General features: G+C 41.5%; 1 protein-coding gene across 5 annotated transcripts in view; it reads right to left on the bottom strand.

Moving 5' to 3' along the window:
* GLIS3 (GLIS family zinc finger 3) overlaps nt 1-20,133 on the bottom strand; it is a 425,390-nt gene that overhangs the window by 42,189 nt on the left and 363,068 nt on the right. For all 5 annotated transcript variants that reach the window (XM_033123979.1, XM_033123982.1, XM_033123984.1 and 2 more), the window contains one exon: nt 9,215-9,383. In XM_033123979.1, the coding sequence (XP_032979870.1) occupies nt 9,215-9,383 (169 nt within the window). The remainder of the gene's footprint in view (nt 1-9,214; nt 9,384-20,133) is intronic.

Here is a 20,133-nt window from a genome sequence, read left to right as displayed (position 1 = left end):
ACTTTCCTAAAAGCTCTCAAAGGTGCACAAACCCCAAACAAGCAGCAATCTGACCTTGGTGTGCCCCATACCTCTTGCTAAGCAGCCCCAAGCCCAGCACTAGTGGCAGCCATCCTTGGTTCACAGCTTAACCTCTCCCAGTCACCTCTAAGCCCAGCACAAAGGGCAACCATCTGCAGATCACCTTGTAGCTCATACCAAGTGGCCTTGAGGAGGGCACAGGCAGAGACTGATGTTGGCCTGCAACAGAACCCATCCAGGAAGCACGAGAACCAACACACATGGTGGCCATCTTCAGATCACACCTGAGTACCACGCACCCCACCTCCATAAACAATGCACCCAAAGGACAGACTGGGCAGACATCAGAGTCCTGCTAAAGCAAATCTTGCTCCATGGGGTCAGCCCCTGAACAACAGCTTCTCCACTGTAGTTACAGCCAGTTCTCATAACCAGTCAGCTGGAGGATCAATCCCTCCCACTGATATGCAAACAGCAACCAAGGCTCAACTAAAACAAGAGGGTACACTCAATCCACACAAGGGAAACTCTTGAGGATTCAGCTCAGGTGACCAGGGACACTGTGCCACTAGGCCTCATAGGAAACCTACTACATAAGTCCACATACTAAAACCAGGAGACATAGCAGCTCTACCTAATACACAGAAATAAACACACAGAGGAAGGCAAAGTGGGGAGACAAAGAAAAAAATGTCTGAAATGAAAAGAACACAACAAAACTCCAGAAAAAGAACTAAATAAAATGAAAACAAGCCATCTACCAGATGCAGAATTCAAAACACTGGTTATAAAGATGTTCAATAATCTCAGTGAGAACTTCTATCTCACTATATATACTATCAATAATACTGTAATGGCGATGTGTGGTGTCAGATGGTACTGGATTTAACAGGGTGATCACTTCATATCTAGTCACTGTATTGTACACCTGAAACTAGTATACTGTTGAAGGTCAACTGCAATTGAAAAATGAAAAAACAATGTTTTTGAAAAAGAAGAGAGAGGAAGATTATGTGGACAGGGAGAGAGAGAGAAAGCCTGTGAACGAGCTCAGTGGGTGAGACAAAGAAATAGGAAACATAAAATTAGAGATAGAAATCATAAAAAAGAACTAGTCAGAAATGACAAATAACTGAAATAAAAAAATACATTAGAGGGATCAATGGTAGATTAGATGAATCAGAGGGTCGAATCAGTGATTTGGAAGATAAGGTAGCAGAAAACACCTAATCACAACAGCAAAAAGAAAAAAAGAATCCAAATAAAATAAAATAAAATAAAATAAAATGAGGACAGTTTAAGAGACCTCTGGGAAAACATCAAGTATACCAACATTTGCATCATAGTGGTACCAGAAGGAGAAGAGAGAGAGCAAAAAACTGAAAGCCTATTTGATGAAGTAATGATGAAAAACTTCCCTGACCTGGTGAAGGAAAGAGACATACAAGCCCACGAAGGGCAGAGTCCCAAACAAGATGAACCCAAAGAAGCCCACTCTAAGACACATCATAGTTAAAACGCTAAAGGTTAAAGACAAAGAGAGAATCTTAAAAGCAGGAAGAGAAATAAAGTTAATTAGTTACTTACAAAGGGAGTTTCCATCTGACTGTCAGCTGATTTCTCAACAGAAACTTTGCAGGCCAGAGGGATAGGCACGAAATATTCAGTGATGAAAAGCAAGGACCTACAACAAGGATCACTCTACCCAACAAGACTATCATTTAGAATCAAAGGAGAGATAAAGAGTTTCCCAGAGGAAAACAAAAAGGTAAAGGAGTTCACGACCACCAAACCAGTATTACAAGAAATGTTAAAGGGACTCCTTTAAGAAGGAGAAGAAATAAAAATATTAGAAAAATGAATAATAAAATGGCAATAACTACATATCTGTCAACAATTACTTTAAATGTAAATAGATTAAATGCTCCAATCAAAGAGATAGGGTAGCTGAATGGATAAGAAAGTAAGACCCTTACATATGCTGCATACAAGAGATTCACTTCAGATCGAAAGACATATAGAGGCTGAAAATAAAGGGATGGGAAAAGATATTTCATGAAAATGGAAAAGAAAAAAAAATAAAGGCTGTGGTAGCAATATTTATGCCACAAAACAGACTTTAAAACAAAGGCTATAACAAGAGGCAAAAAAGGAACCAGTAATCCCACTTCTGGGTATTTATCTGAAGAAACCCAACACTACTTCTAAAGGACATGTGCATCCATATGTTCACTGCAGCATTATTTACAATATCCAAGATATGGAAGCAACCTGGTATCCATCAATGGATGAATGGATACAGACGAGGTACTACATTATATACAATGGAATATTACTCAGCCATAAAGAATGAAATCTTGCCATCTGCAACAACATGGATGGACCAAAAGGGTACTGTGCTGAATGAGTAAGACAGGAAAGACAAATTCCATGTGATTTTACTCATTTATGGAACCGAAAGAACAAAATCAATGAACAAACAAATCAGAAATAAACTCACAGACACAGAGAACATTTTGATGTTTGCCAGATAGGAGGAGGTTGGAGAGGATGGATGAAAAAGGAGAAGAGATTCAGAACTACAAATTGTTAGTTATAAAATAGTCATGATGATGTAAAGTAGAGCATTGGAATACACTATCAATAATACTGTAATGGCGATGTGTGGTGTCAGATGGTACTGGATTTAACAGGGTGATCACTTCATGGGTTGTATGGATATCTAGTCACTGTATTGTACACCTGAAACTAGTATACTGTTGAAGGTCAACTGCAATTGAAAAATGAAAAAACAGTGTTTTTGAAAAAGAAGAGAGAGGAAGATTATGTGGAGACGGAGAGAGAGAGAAAGCCTGTGAATGAGCTCAGTGGGTGAACACACCAATGTCCCTGTTTGCTCAGAAAGTCCAGAGGAGAGAAGTACAGCAAAGCAATAGGCCTAGTTTTGAGCTGTTCACATGCTACACATGCAAGTAAGAGAAAATGGCGAGTACCAGGCCTGTAGTATTGAAGACCACAGGAAAGCAGGGTAGGGAACCCCAGCAGTGGATGATGGCAAGGGATTCTAAGCAGTGTATGCACGCGTATGAATGTGTGTTTATATACATATATATATATATGTCAGAACAAGTATTGATTGTGTCAGTGCATGCAGGTTACATCAGATTGTGGGAACTTTCAGAAATGGGATCACCACTATCTAGACCAATGAATCAAGGGGAACAATCCTTTCTTGGAACCCCCCACCTAAGCAGTGGGAATTATCAAGGACCTCCTGTTTCCTAGGCATTCCCCTCACTGATCCCTTTCCCCTACCAAACCCTCCTCAGCACCTACCACTGGGACATGCAGCACAAGGCACTTTGGAAGTTACAAGGAAATTGAAGGTTCCTGCCCTCGAAGAACTAACAATCAGTCAGCAAGGTGACATCTGGGAAATGGTAAATAGATTAAACAGATAATTAGAACCAAGGGAGTTAATGGGGGGATTTGTATCTGTGAGCTAGAAGAGAAAAGAAGGCTTTCTGGGTTGAGAACTAAGCCAAGCTCCAAAGGCTAAGTAACAGTCAAGAATATGACAATAAGGGGAGTCTTTAAGTAGAGAAAGATTGTGAATTAAGATGCAGAAACCTTAAAGTAAGTGAGTAGACTAGAGTGGTTTGACTAGAGTTAAAGAACCTGACAGTTGCAAAGATGTTAAATAGAACACAGTCGCTATCTCTGACCCCTCAGCATCCAGGAAAGCTACACTATGTTCTCAATGCTCAATTAGAAAATGACATCTGTGAAGACCAGCCCTGGTCACTCAAAGGCACAGAAAGAACACACATACACCAAAGAACTTAGAATTCTAGCAATGCCACATCTGATATGAACGAAAAACAGTAAGACTTCCCATGACTTGATACAGACTTAAGAAATTGGCATTTCTTATTTGGTTAAGGTGTTTTGAAAACTCTCTCAGAAACAACTGTCCCTAACACTGTCTGCTGTTGATTCCTGTATGAGGTTGTATGCTCTCCGAGGAGACCTTTCCTTAGTTTCAGTCTTCTATGGCTCAGAGGTGGAGCTCATAGGAAATCGTATACCAGTCGCTCCTCTAGTCAATCCACAAGTCCCCTTAAGCTCTGCCTCTTGTACTATAGAGCACACCATGTTGGTGGCTTTTATTAGAACGCAGAGCCGCAACTGACATGTACAAGATGAACGGCACAAATCCAGCTGACTTATTATTGGGATTGCAAGATTTCTCTATCTCAAAGAGGCACTTCTATCAATATTTTGATTTTTTTCTGGTCTAAAAGACATACTATGAAACTCAATGAATTAACATTTCTTAAGACACTGGGTTCCTCTTAAAGGAAGCCACTATTATAATGTACCTCTGGCTTGTTCAACATGACATAGTAGTAAAACACTACTTCCCATAATAAGTTTAAACCAACATTAGGTGATGTGGTGTGATACTGCTTAAATCCCTGAAATGATGTGTCATTCAGACAATATTTCACAATAAAAATGGAACCTCATCAAATTGATAGAACTTGCTTTTATTTTATTTTACGATGCTTAAGAATCAAAGAACCTGAGGCTAACTGAATAGATGTGGTGGACCTTTCCTGACTTCTGACAGTGACTCAGCTCATTTTATTAGCAAGTTAAAGCTAAGTAAATTATGAATCAATGCCCACAAAGCAGGAAAAAATGCCAATTTCCCACTAAAAATCGCAAAGTGTGATAAACCTATTTCCGTTAAGAAAACTGCTAGAGTTTTTACTGGGGGATTTCCCAGGCAAACAGAGGAGAAGATATATAAACCAAAAGCGGAAAGTAAGCACACTTCCTCTTAGTGTTTTTATGCTGGACACTAATGCAAACACAGTGAATAATTCAGGACTGTTTCATGTCATCCTCCTCTCCAAACCTGATCGGAAGAGATAACCTTCCACACACTTGCCCATTCCATTTGGCCTGGCACAGGGATGGGGCATACATCCTGTAGGAAGAGCAGAGCAGCAAGGCAAAGCCACAAAAGTGAAACGTCCACTTCATTCATCCAGCCATGTAAAGTACCACCACCTTCCCCTTCCTCTCTATTTTTCCTTCCATGATTATTTACACTATCAACCACTGTAATCATTTAACAACACCCTCTGGCTTCTAAACCTGAATCTCTCAGCCAAGCCAAGGTTGCCTGTTTTTATGTTAGCAGCAACAGCTACTGAGTGTCTGCTTTATGCCATGTCATATGCTACGTGCTTTACCTGCTTTGGTTCATTTACTCCTAATTCCCTATAAAGTGCAAACTAACACTCAAAGGAGCTAAGGAATACCATTTCACCTATGTGGTTTTCCTGCCAAAAATGTTTACAAAGAATCTGTTTAGTACAAAACAATCAGACATATCCAAACAGTAAAACATTCTGCAAAACAAAGGTCCCGATTTCTTAAAAAACTATCAGTGTCAGAAAGACAATAATAATGATGGTGATGATAATTTTTAAAAAGCTGTGGGAGTTCATTAGATTCAAGACCAAAAAGAAATGAGAATTGGGATCCTTGTTAGATCCTGGATCGTAAGAAGAAAGAAAAATTTTAGCTGTAAAAAATTGTTCTCACAACTGGGGAAATTTGAATATTGATTGTATATTAGATAATACTACTACATCAACGTTAAATTTCCTGAGTGTGAACATTATACTGTGATTTTGTAGGAGAATGTCTTTTTTAGGGGCTCTCTACTGAAGTAATTACGGCTAAAGTTCAATGATATTTGCAACAATCTCTCAGATGGTTCAGAAACAACAGGTAACCAACACAACAAAGGATCTCAAGGCACAGAAGGAAGGACAAGAGAGATAGAAAGAAGGTGGCAAAATATAACAATGGGTGAATATGGGTGTAGGGTATAGACGTATTCACTGTACTATTCTTGAGTTTTTCATATGTTACAAACTTTCAAAAGAGGGAATTGAAAAAATGAAAAATTACAGAAACAAAAATGTTAAAAAGAAAAACCAACCCAAGCATCAGGAATATCTAAGGAACACAGTCAAACAATTTGCTACTGTAGGAACAGGGATGTTCTTTTTGACTCTAATAATGCCTAAACTCTCTTTTTTTACATTTACTTTTTAGTGGCTGAGTACAAAAAGAAGACACATAGATTGCTTTCCTCCTGTAGTCTTGTAAAGAGTCATGATTACTACCACATTTCCCCGACAATAAGACCCAGCCGGACAATCAGCTCTCATGTGTCTTTTGGTGCAAAACTTAATATAAGACCCGGTCTTATTTTACTATAATATAAGAACGGGTCTTATGTAATATAATATAATATAGTATAATATAATATAATGTAATATAATTTATTAGTATAATATAATACCAGGTCTCATATTAATTTTTGCTCCAAAAGACGCATTAGAGTTGATTGTCTGGCTGAGTCTTATTTTTGGGGAAACACGGTAACAAGAAAAGGAGATGAATCCCATTGTGTGTTCCCCACCCAGAGTCAGTTTTCCTTCCATCACCATATATTTGATTCCCTTTACCCTCGTCTCCCACCTCCCTCCCCCTTATAGATGATGTATTACAGAATTGTACACCTGAAATCTATGTAACTTTACTAACAATTGTCACCCCAACAAACTTTAATTAAAAAAAAAGAAAAGGAGATGAAAAGAAAGAGGTCCCAATGGATAATTTCTTAGCTTCACTACTGTGAAAATTAATAAACAGAAACCTCATTTAAAATGGAGTCAGGAGGCCAGAAGAGAGAACGCTCATGCACATGTCGCTCAAGGCACACTACTGACCCCAACGGGAAGAGGCATACCTTGTATCTCTGACAGGAAGTGCTACTACAGGATACTTCAGCAAGAGGAAAAAGATGTCTTCTTGCCCAGTAACAGTTCAGCCAATGAGAGACTGCTGTAACTCAGCCAATTAAAAGTCACATATTGCGAACTTCCAGTTTCCTCCAATGGACTCTTCCTTTACAACAGCTCCTCCCAAGTCCACAAAAGAGTATTCTTATTCTTTGCTTTGTTTCTCTGGACTTGCATGTGGATCGCCATTAGACTACATGTCCTGAATTGCAATTCTTTCTTGTTCCTGAATAAACTTATTTTGCTGGAGATATATCTGGTTCTCTACGTGTTTAAGGTCAACACTACCTTGTGGAGTAGGATTCTCAGCCAGGCAGAATGCAATGAGATGAATGGAAAGCCCATGGCTAATGTCATTTAAAACCCAACTGGAAATTAAATAAAATGCTAAAATGAATAAACTCATCTCAACTTACAGGAATACATCCAATAACAACAAAGATTGCCTGTCTCCAGTGTCTGTGAACTTAATACAGGGTTGTAATTCATACTGCTTTGGGGCTGATCCTATGGGAGGAGGCTTATCATTTGTAGGCACTTTAACATGTAAAGAGAACTGTTAAAATAAGTCTGACATCTTCTGGTTTCCATTTCTAATTGGCCATGAGACACATCCACACAGATCTCTTACAACCAGCAAGAACTCAAAAAATCAAGTCCAATTATTATTGTTCCTTCTTTCTCATTCTTCCCTCTACACAACACCCTCATTTCCTCCATTCTACACTCTTCTTATGTTTTCAATTTCTGTTAATGGTACAATTTTCCATCTTCATGTCTCAGTGTGAAACGCGGGTAAATTTCGGCCTCTCCTCTTTACTCCACACATACATTAAAAATTAACAATTCTTCCTCTTGAATACATCCTCCAGCCTCATGGCTTTGCCTCAGTTCAAGTCCTCATACTGCTCACAAAAGACTCCTGGACTAATTTCCTTCTTCTTTTCCCTACCTGCCCCTGCTTCCAGCCTCAATTACTCTACCATCTTGTCGCCTGAGTCCTTTCTCTATAAGGATAATCTGATGTACTTCTCTCCTAACAAAGAGCCTATCATGGTTCTTACCTAATGTCATCAGCCATGTACACTCTGGATGATGCCGCCTGAGCTACTGGGCTCCTCCTCCAGGTATACATTTGACCCTCCTCATCTCTTGCCTATGTTCCTCTTGCTGCCTTGGATGCTATCACCAATTTATCCATCTGGAAAAGACTTAATCATCCTTTAGTGCCTAGATTATTCAGTCTTTCTTTCCCTCCCTCCCTGGGGCAGAGTTGGGGACATCCTCTTTGAGCTCCTGTGGCATCTCTATTACATCATTTAGTCAAACAGAATTACTACACTTTGCTTACGTACCTGTCCTCATCACTACTCCGGTAAGGGCAGCAGCAACCAGCACAACGTCCAACACATAGCAGATTCTTATTAAATTAACAGATGTATTACTAAATAAAGGGGTAGGTATAAATTTTAAAACATACGGTTTATTGGATTTAAAAAACACATTTTTAAAAGCTCATAGACTATGCCAACAATGATGAAACCACAGATCGCTGGTGCAAGCCAAGACGTAAAACTTTTATTCCTGCTTCCTATTCAACCCATTACTTTGCCCACCAAATGCTCAGTGCCCTAGGAGCCCACACAAGAACTTTCTGTCCCCCTGGATGTCTGAGAGTAACCCCTCGGTAGGTCAACTGAGGCCAAATGACAAATGGAGAGGAGCATAACAAGAATGGCAGGCTTTCCACATCACTGCAGGGTTGGGCAGTCCAAAGACAGGGACCAAAGGGTCAAGATTTAAAAATTTTCTCCCAGAAACTTTCTGAGGGTGGTATCAACATAAAGCATTCAGTGAACAGCCCCTTTCAGGTCGCCCGTATAAAATCCTGTGCTCTTCTATGCTATATTCTCAAGCTAACACTACGGATCTGTGTGTTGAAAGGTACCATCTTACATCTGGAAAGCATTTCAACCTGCAGAGACATTATCTTAAAATTGAGTCCCTGAAGCACACTAAGGTAAGGTGGGAAAGACAGAGATATGCTGGTGCCTTTTTCCAGCATCAAACACTTTAGTTGGCTATTGCCAATATCTTTTCACTTTTTTTCCCCATGGAAAATAAAACAGATAATGAGATATTTGATCCACGTGCTGTGTGTGTGTACTTTTAAAATGTCACCTTTGGGTAACTCAACCCACCAATGGATTATTAATAAAATTCAGCAACTGTCAAAGCACTTCTCTGTGTGGAGGGAGGTTTGGCGGCGACACCTATTAGAAGACAGAGACAGATGGCCTTACCTCTCAGCTCCCGCGTCCACAGCTGTGAGTGGAGGTAACTGGGAGGAAGGGTTGTGGGGGCTCCCCTGTACATTATGTCCCGGAGAAGGGTGACTGACAGGATGTGGGGGTGGCACGGCCCCAGCAGCTGTTCCACTTCGGCTTGAATGATTGCTGGAGAAAATGGAAGCTGAAATCAAGGGAGAACAAGCATCAGACTGCGCCCCAAGTGAAGCCCACATTTTTTAAATACCTAAGGCTGACAGCAAGCATATTTTAGGGGCGTGTTTGTTTTTCTCTTGATGGTTTTAAGGGAACAGTTCTCCCCTCGCTGGATATACACAGCTTTTGTTTCATGGTGGAACGGGTTCCCCAGTTAATGTGCCTTTATGGGCTGCCTGAGGAGCTCATACTCTGCTCGCTCCAGGCTGACATTCACGGTTTCTCATAAGCACTGACTTGCCCTGCCAGTTCCCTGTCTGGACAGTGTATAATTAGTCAATCTTGAAATGTTTGCATCTGGGTGAAGGTCTCAGGATTAGCACTTTGCAGTCACAGGGGCTGGGAGTCAGGTAACAGAATATTCGCTCTGCTGACCTAGAAGGGCGCAGCATAAGCCTTCTTCCTCTTCTCATCGCTGCTGCGAGCCTCTTGGGTCAGGCTCGGGTCTCTCTGTCACTGCTAAATCAATGTAATGAGAACGGAGCCTCGCCCGATCCTAGCACCAACACAGGGTCCTACACTCTTTCAACTTCAGAGTCTAACAGACCCCAGCCATTTCCCCAATGGCGTGATGGATGCATGTACTTGGTCTTCATCAAAAATGAGTCCTCCCTAACACCACAAAATATGAAAAGGGGGTCTGAAACGCACCGCTTGGAGAGTCCCTCGCTGTTGCCTATTATGACACAGAGAGTGAGTTACAGCCTCATTCATAGGGGCAGCCTAGCCTTTGAGAACTGTACGTGACCTCAAACTTAAATATGTGCCCATTTAGATTGGCTAATTGGTCCAATGTCACAGAAGAAACTGGAGCTTGTCACTTTCAGAGTCTATCACTATCAGAGAGGCTCTCTCAGTGTCTGGAACCTACTCACTAGACATCTCATTATAGTGCAATCATACCGGCATCATTATGCTGACTCTCTTTAACTTCCTCCTCTATACAAAGCTGTGCTGAGCTCTGTGCTATCCCTGCTCTTTTTGAACTTACTCTACTGATATCAAAGAATAAATGGATTTTAAAAAAATAAAAGAAAGCAGGCTAAGGATTAAGAAAAAGAAGCCACATAATCAAAGAGATTTGAGGGTTTAAAAGTTCAGGGAGCTGTATTTTTAGACCAGTACCACTTTTCTCCAACCTCTCCTGGATAGAATTAATACCCCAGATGACCCAGCCCCCCAAAGCTTAATCCAATGGAATGAGAGTTCAAGTACTTAAAGGAACATGGGAAGAGGCAGAATTACCATCTTCCCGCTCAAAAACTACTGACAGGGGTGTGATCTGATTTGAAGGGTTTATTTCTGGTAAGTCAGCACTGTGTCAGGTTAACTCTTGTCCTCAGAAGCCTGCATCCTCCACAGCCTTCCACGTCCTGAAGAGGTGGTAAGACTAGAAAATGCTTACCAGCTCAAAGAGGCAACACACAGCATCTGTTGTGCATCAGCCTCCAGAGAAGTTGCACATTTGCAAACTTGCTAGAGTCACCTTATGAATCACTACCCTCATTTATGCTCAGCTCACTCAGGCAACCACAATTCTCCCTGCATTCCAAATAATTTTACCCACAGGAGAAGGCAGTTTGGAGTCACTGTGGCAATAGTTTTAGTATTGGTGTTTGTCAGCATGGTGCTTGGTGTTTTATGTACTATTCCAAAAACTAATGGAATAATAAGAGGTCACAGAGACACCGTGGAAACACAGCTATCTTTTTTCCCCTGCCTTAGTGTAGAAATGTGAATTCTCCTGTTTGTTTTGTTGTAGTTGCTGAGTGTACCCATCACTTATTATCCCTTGGAGGTATTTCTGTATGTCTGGGTGTGTTTATCACAAGGGGAGCACTGCCCCTGATGTTTACTAACCCATAGGTAACAGGGAAACTTGGTGTGCATACTCTATGCTCTACTCAATGGTTCAGTAGAAAACGGCGTGCTTCCCAGAGGTCTCCATTAGCTATATTCACCACATTTTTGCATGAACCGCAATGAAATAGTCTGGGAAATTGGGTATTTTTTTTGCAGCTTGCCGTACACTGAAAGCTAGGCCTCGTTAAGGGCCTCTCCTTCATCACATTTAATAGCCAGGACCAGTTGTCCATCATCCATCTATCCACTCATCCATCCTCCAAGATTATTTTTTAACTCTACTAAAATTTATTAAATGCCTACTACGTGCCAGCCACTCTACTATATGTGGGTCCTTGTCTTTGAGGTGGTTTCTGTCTAGTGAGGGAAATAGACCACTGTACATCAATTCTACCCAAATACAAGACTTACTAGTATAGAGCATCGAACCGTGTTCAAAGCACTTTAACATACTATCTTACTTGTGGCTCTGGCACTGACCACACCTCGAATATATCATGACAATTTATGCGACTGTGCTTCTCTCTATAATGTCCTCTACCTTTGCTTACTTATTTTAATACTTTTGTTCTGTGTGCAGGGTTACTTGTGTTCTTCTCAACAGCCAATTATTCCATAAATAGTTATGAAGTACCTACTGTGTGGCAGACACTGAGCTAGGTCCAGGGATAGACTAGGAAACGAGATAACCTTGGTGCCTGGTATCTCCAACAGCTTCATCAAGTTGGTTTGCTAAACAAGAATGAGCACAATCTACATGCTAGCCAATGCAGTCCTCCTTGCGGCTCAATGAGTAGTTCAAGGCAGAAACATTTACCCATCAACTTCTATTCCCCACTAGTCAAGGGTTGCCCCAGGGTACACCTTTCTCACACTTCCACGTAGGCACATGTATCAGAGGAGCTCAAGGTTCTCAGAGATGTTCAATACCAGGGCATCAGAGATGCTCGACGGCAGAACGCCAGAGGGAGATGGTGCACTTGAGGGGAGGAGCTACCAAATTATGCTGGTGCAGCTGGTGCAGCAATGGAATAGGCGGACTAGATGCTAGAGAGGATGTGAGGTGGGGCATACAGCACTGAAGCCTTAGAAACATGCCGTGCTGAGGTCAACTGTTAACAGACCAATAGTCAAACACAATCTACAGCTCTTCCATCCACTGCTACAGCCAGTGATGGCATTAGAACAGGCAGTACCCTTTGAATAAGGGCCCCACGTGAATAAAAAAGGGAAGGCTTTAGGGTTGAATTGAAAGTCTGAATTTAGAAAGTATACTGGACAATTTCTTACATAGAGCCTAAGAAATCATCTCTTGGCAAAACGAGGCCCATGACGTGCCCATGACAGATGGGATGAGAAGTATAGGATAAACTTTCTTCTGGTGAGATAACCTAGTCAAAGCTTTTAATTCAGTGTCCACACAGAACACTTTGCATGCAGATCTAGGGCAAAACTGCTGGCTATGGATGCTGCACTGTGACCAATACAATAACCAGAGATTTGGAGGAAGGAATAAGAGACACAACCGTGGCTTTCCAACATACGACCCACATCTCATAAATCTTTCTAATCAAATGGACAAAAACTCTGGAGCCAGAGAACTGGAGCTTCAATAGGATTGCCCTTGGCCTCTACCAAAGATCCACGTTTCTCAGAAATTGTCACTACGGCACAGGAAATGCCTTTCCTACTAACACTCCTGGGAGTTTCCAACTATCTTGCAGTCCTACATCATCCAGACTTCCCACTTACTTAATACAGTCTAGGACTATTCTTTTATTCATTCATTCATTCCAACACAATTTCTCAGCCCCTACTCTGTACCAGGTAGGTCCTAGTGCCTCTTGATGCTTGAAGTCTAAACACCTGCCAAAATCACACAGACCTGCTACCACGTTAGAGTGCAACCGTAAAGGTCATTCACAAAAGAAAAAAAATTCCTTCCATACACACTCAAAATGATTTTCCAAATCAACCAATAGGGCGTATGAGGCCTAGCCATCAAAGCATAAGGAAGCGAACTGATTCCTCCAGAATCCCAGGCAATATTAACAAAACTGTTGTGATCAAATCAACCGGCACACACAGGCTGCCCACAGGGGCGGCCTTCTTTGTTTGGTGTCACCTCAGGGGTCACTGCTGCTTTCAAGGCTGGAAGAAGGCTTTTAGGTGGACTCTAGACAGGGCTGATGACTGGCAGCTGGAACAATTGATTAGGCATGGCAGAGGAACATATTGGAAATTCTTATTGCTTTTGTGATTAAGAGATGGCAGACTCCCTAAGGAAATAAAAGCCTGGTCTTGGGATGAATTCATGAGCTCTGCCTTCAGCCAAGGACCAGGAGCTGGCTTCCCTGTGGCTTTGGGCTTTCTCTCTCTCCAGGGCTTGGCTTACTGCCGTCCCTCACCCTGTCTTCTGTAGAGGTAGGTGGATATGACTCATTTGGGCTTTATAATTTTGACAAGCAGTATCTATTGATCTATATGGTTCCCCAGATGCTCTCTCACTGGTTATTGGGACAGGGGGATTCTAGGCTGGAGCCTTTAACTAGCTCAGGTTAATTTGGGTTAATGCAGTTCTCTCCATATCCAAATGAAAGAACAATGAATCTCTCTTTCTAATGAGTACGGACAGGGAACCCTTGGGGATACTTCAGTGGTCACGTATTCATTGTGTGAATGGAGGGAGGAAAGAAGTGTTAGTGGCTCCATCTTGAAATGAAGCCTACTTGTCTCCAGCCCACCCCCAGGGCCGGGGAACCCTACCATCAGCATTGCCTGGTGACTAAGTTTTCATCATTTCAGAGGATAGGGAAGACTTCCCTTGCCAGGTTGAGTGAGATACATTAAAAACAGCCAATTGGAGGGCATACTCTTGTTGAAAACTGTATGGGCAGCAAGAGTCCTGCTTCTCAAGTTTTGATGTGCAAACAAATTGCCTGGATAAAATATTGATTCTGATTCACTAGGTCTTAGAAGCAGGAATGCCAAGGTTCGGAACGTCTGTCCAAGTCCCTAGTGAAGGTGAAGCTGATGGCTCAGGGACTGCACTTTGAACAGTAAGTACTAGACCACATCTCAGCAGCATTTCCCCTTGTTGCTGCCCCACACCTCAGAATCAATAGTTAGCATGTGAGTAGTTTGCAAACCTTTCTCCAGTTTCCTGACAAGGAACTTAAAGTCTAATCGGACTCCTGATTAGGTCACGTGGCTGATAAGTAGAGAATTCAAACCCAGGAAGTCTGATTTCAGATCACACGCCCCTAAACACAATGCTATATTGCCTCTCAAAGGCAGGGTGAAGGTGTAAGAGTGTTGATACTATATCAGAGCCCCTGGACCTTCATGTGCAAAGGCTGACTGGAGTCATTAGGTACTCTTCCTTGCCAGGCATATGGGTAGCTTTCACTACCAAAATGCCCGTTAGGATGCAGAAAGTATATTCCCATTTCTGTTTCTGCCTATCCTAAAAACACCGAAGTGATCTCAGCATGAATGAGAGCAATTTTCCAGCTCTGAAAATTAATTCAGGCAAGAAATTAACTGAATTATTTGGTTTAGAAAACAAACAGCTGGTAGGAAATGTGCTTTTGCCCAAATAAAGATTTCAGATGCTTGTCAGAGGCATATCGATCTACTGGTGGGAAAGAAGGACGGCAGGGAGGGGTAGGTAATTCATGAGCAATCAGCTATGTGCACCTGTTACCACAAGTGAACATGATGTTGCTGGCTCAAAGGCTGCCACCTCTGTCAATAATGCATGAAGAAGAGATTTGCTGTGCAGATCTGTTGCCACTGAGCTGTTAGTAAATATGCATTTGGAGTCACTTATAATTACTTAAAAGCCATGGTGTTGCTCTAATGTTGGGACCTTGAGAAACGACATTTAATGCTTGGTGGCTGGTACATGTGAGGGAGGAGGTATGAGTTTACCAGTCATCTCAAAGAATCAGAGGCCCCATTCAAAAGGTGAGCTTAACCTTGCCTTTCTGTCTTTTCCCTCCCATCCCCCCAGGAGAAATTTGTAGCTGGAAAGGATTCTGGAAACAGTTGAACCACAATGGAAATTTTGGTTCCTTTGGCCTCACCAGAAATTGGGCACTGGAGATAGTGTCAGGGTGGTTACTGAGAGAACAAAGCACACTCACTGGTGGTCAAATGGACTTGGATTTGAATCTTAGATTTACCAATTACTAGCAATGTGTCTCGAGCAAGTTGCTTAACAAAAGTTCAGTTTCTTCATCTTAAATAAGGATACCTCAAAGAATAATGAGGACAATTATATAATATATAGAGAACACTTAGCACAATGCCTGGACCATGGTTAAGTACTCAATACACCACTGTTGTTATTGTTTGGCTATTTATGTGATTGCATTTATAATAATGATGACTATTATTAATAAGATAGGGAAGAGGACGGCATATGTTGCTCCAAAATGGTTTATCTCCAATAGCGTATGGCCTCTTACCTGAAGATGCATATAAACTGTGGACGACTAGTGTCCTTTTAAAATGCACAAGAGTGTATATATACATCATGCTCTCTAGTAATAATAAGCACTTTTGTACAATTTTTCTAATGCAAGTTGCTATAAAGTGTGCAGGGCCTAAGAAAGAATCCTCATAGGGTTAAAATGTTCTACTTATTTTGTATGAGTAATACACACCTTTGAGTTACAACCCATAATGCGTTTCAATTTAAAAGATAACATGTCATTTTCATGCATGACTGCACTTCGTTAAGGAGTGAAAATGGGCTGTTACTAAAATGTCAACACAATTGCCCCTCTTGAAGCTTAGTTTATCTTGAAGTAGTTTTACATTTTCAGCACTTCTTTTTGTTTGTTGCTCCAAGAGCATGAAGATCCAGCCATGGTTAATTTTCAGAATTCAAAAACGATTACCCTTCAGTCATTCTAAAGAAAATGACCAGTGCTGGAGTGACTGGAGTTTTGGTCCCCAAGAGTGAAAATTTAGGCCCCAACACCTTCTGCAGTTCTTTGTATTTCACCCTGGAGCAATTTAATTGCACTCTCCATTCAGTGGAAAATGCTCTCATGGGACCAAAATTCACAAACCAATCAGAGCGAGTTTTCTAACAAGGACAAGCCCCTGTCAGGATCACTTGGAAGGCTGCATTTGATACGGAGGTTAATTGGAGAATGGGAGATACGTCTCAGCTAACCCTTGCCTTGTTGCCTATGAAAAAAAGGGGCTAGTTTTCTTTTTTCTTTCCTCCTCATGTCTGGCCATTTCCCCCCCTTCCCTGCTCTCTCCAGCAGGAAGGGCATCATTCCACATTCCACCTGTATTAGGAAAAAGTAGCTTCTTAAGGGTTTGCACAGTCATTTCTCTAATCTTTCCCTTCTCCTTGAGGCATGAATAATTTTAATATTGCCAATCCCTAAAAATCTATTCTCTCTGCCTGTCTTTTTTCCCCTCCTACTTTGCAGTGTAGAGTATCATTATCCAGCAGCCATGATAAGAGGATAATGAAACAATCCCTCCTCAACCGATTGGGTGGCTGTCAGACTAAAACGACACCACCTGTACGTCCCTGACATGCTACCCCAAGCTAATTGATGGCAAACAATGGTAACTGTCACCACTGCACTAAGACAAAGAAAACATACTCGTGTCACCTGATGGGTGAGCTACCTAGCAACTGATAAATAAATGTGTGAGGGAGATGTTCTATTAAGGTAAGAGAGGGTACATCTCTGAAGAACATGCCTATTAACTTTGAGCTTAAGAGCCCTGCTGTTCACTGGGGAACAGAAATAAATAAGGTAAAATGAGAATTTATTGATGTCTGCACAGTTACATGAATATTCAGGTTCTCTTACAAATAGATATTCCCATAAGAGCTCCAAACTTCTATGTAGGCTGCCCAATTACATTTCCATATCATGCAGCTGGATTTATAGCCAGGGAAGAAGTTATTGGTGTTTGAAGGGGGATACACGCTTATGTGCCTTTCTGCAATACACTGATGGAACTAGACGGTAATGGCTACAGATATGCACGTAAACGCCAACGGTTACCATCAAACATTCTGAGATAACTGATCTGATTAACTTCATGTTAGGAAAAGCTCCTGAAACATCTGCATTTCAGAACAAAGACATTTTGTTACAATTAGAAGGGCATCATCTGGCAGCTCTCTCAACTTCTCCAGGACCAACATTTCCTGCAGCCCTCTTGCGTCTTTCCAGACAATGCATGACAACCTAACCTCAAATCTCACACCTTATCTTTCTTCCCTTTGCCTCGCAACCTATCTACTCACTCACAAAGAGTTAGTAACACACAATGTCAGTAAAATAATTTGAACAAGCCAACAACTCAGACTACCTTATGAGAAATTCAGGATTGCCTCTGTATGTCACGGTATCTTGCATTTGGGGCAGCGTAGGAGAGCATAAAGAAAGAAGAAAGTGGGAGCAGGCCTGGCCACCCATTCCTGAAAGCTTTCACAGGAATGCTGCTCATCTCTTTCTTTACAAATGAAGTCCCGACTTGGTAACAAAGCCAAAGTTTTAGTAAAAAATATTCAGTTCTCGAACTCATTATTCATCCCTTAGCTATCTCCTACTTGTTCCATACTGACCGGAAAAAAATGTTTCCTCCTTTTCAGACACTAAGGAGGCAACCCCACCCATTCTACTTCAGATGACTTCTCAAAACATTTCACAGTGAACGCTTCTTGGGAACAGATTTTTAGCACAGACAATCAATCCAATTTTCAATGCAATATTCTTCTAGACAACTCAAGGGCTGATCTACCAACTCTGAACTCTGCTCAAGAAATCTCTTCCTTTCTGGCTCTGTAAAATGAGCAGCAACAGCCATTCTGGGGATCTTGGCTAGAACAGGGAACCAATGTCTACGATTATCGCGAGCCTTGGGCAAAACTGCACAGATGATGGAATTGGTTTTGTTGTGACTCAAGAGAATCCCCTCTCTCTGTTTTCACACTTTGCCCAGAAAGTAGACGCTCTTTCCATTTTGCCTTCAGGTGGTCAGGGTTACCTCCTACCGTGTTTCCCCAAAAATCAGACCGGGTCTTATGTTAAGTTTTGCTCCAAAAGACACGTTAGGGCTTATGTTCAGGGGATGTCATACTGAAAAATCATGCTAGGGCTATTTTCTGGTTAGGTCTTATTTTCAGTTAAACACTGTAGTTGCTTATTCTCAAGATAAACTCTGATAAGTCACTCATGTGTTATCATGAATTTATGTCCCTACACAACTTTCTCAAGGAATTTTTATTTGAAGTCTTTTCTCTGTCTTAGAACAAGGTTCAGTCTTCAGTTATATAAATTTCAAGTATCCTTGTTGCTGGCAGCAAGTGTACTTTGAGGAACTAAGCATCTTTCCTGTTAGAATGTGACAAGATGGGTTCCTAAAGTTTGGTGTTTCAACGTTTTGTTTTACTCCTGGGCATTGATTTTTATCTCTACAAGATGCCAGGATTTTAGAAACCATAATCCTTCATTTTCAAGGGTCTGAGATTCTCTCTCCTTTTAGGAAAAATAGACCTGGGGGAATAAAATGGGGTCTGCTCCCTCTGACCTCTCTGCCAGCCCTGGGATCATCTTAACTAGAACCAAGTCATGTCTGTCTTCTGGCAGCTTCTTCCTAAGGGGAAACCACATCGGTCAGAGCTTATACCCTTCCCACCATGGCCCAGGCTGTTTCTACAGATGGCTGCTTGCAATGTGATGCTTTTAACCTGTAATAATTCCATCTGAGAGCCACTACATTTGAGATTCCGTAGAATGCCCCAGGGAGGACTAGCAGTGCTGGCCAATGATCTGGAGTCCACGTGGTACAGATCGTTTCAACTTCACCTGTTTTCAATAGTGGGCTTCATATAAAAGTCTCTGAAAACCAATGGGCTGGAAGGTTACTAAAGTATTTACTAAATCTAAAATATTGAGGGGAACAACAACAACAACAACAACAACAACAAAAACAACCAACCTGTATTGACAGACTTTTAAAACAAAATTTGATCAAATACGTGCAAGCCGTAAGCTTCCTTGATTTCACTGAGTCACTGATAAATGTCCCAGAATTCACTGAGTCACTGATAAATGTCCCAGTGGTCAGGAAACCTTCTCTGCAAAGGGCCAGATAATTAATATTTTAGGCTTTGCAGGCAAGAGGCAATGTCCTCAATTCTTTGAGCAAACAGTTCTCACCTAAAGCCTAATAGTCTTTTTTACGTTTTACCTTTAAAAATCTTAAAACCATCCTCTCAGGCCATGCAAAAACAGGAAGCAGGCGGGCCAGAGGTGGCCCAAGGTGTAATAAATTATCTGTTGCATGTTAACTATTAAGAACGATCATGAAAAGGGGACTGTTTCTGAAACATGGCAACTAAATTTGAGGTAAGCAAATAGTCAAGTTTTCCTGACACCTTGGAGTATATTTTGAGATAAATGACATGGCCTAGAAGAGTCTAGTTACAGAATGACCTCAGGAGGGACAGCGAGGCCCCAGCAAGGCCACGACAATATCTGTACTGCTGTGCTGGCCGAAGCCATTAATCCTCCTTCTTCTTTCCTCGACCTACCTCACCCTCACAGACTCATCCCTGGTATGAAGCTCATTTGTCAAGCAGGCACACTGGCCATCTGTACGACCAGCCTAAGTATACATCAACTCTTCATGGCCATGGAAAAAGGTTTAATTTTCAGACCTGAAAACAGGTCTCGAATATGGGAGTTCTGAGTCCTCATCTTGACCTGAATTCTTCTTGGAAGGAACACTGTATCTCAGGACAGCTCCTTCTGAACTCCAAGTATGGAGTAGCACCCTGGACTAAAAGGACTGGAGAAAAAAGG

Source organism: Rhinolophus ferrumequinum, chromosome 12 (assembly GCF_004115265.2).
Source record: "Rhinolophus ferrumequinum isolate MPI-CBG mRhiFer1 chromosome 12, mRhiFer1_v1.p, whole genome shotgun sequence".
Taxonomy (NCBI): domain Eukaryota; kingdom Metazoa; phylum Chordata; class Mammalia; order Chiroptera; family Rhinolophidae; genus Rhinolophus; species Rhinolophus ferrumequinum.
Note: the sequence above shows the minus strand (reverse complement) of the source record. Positions and strands in the feature narration are given on the sequence as shown.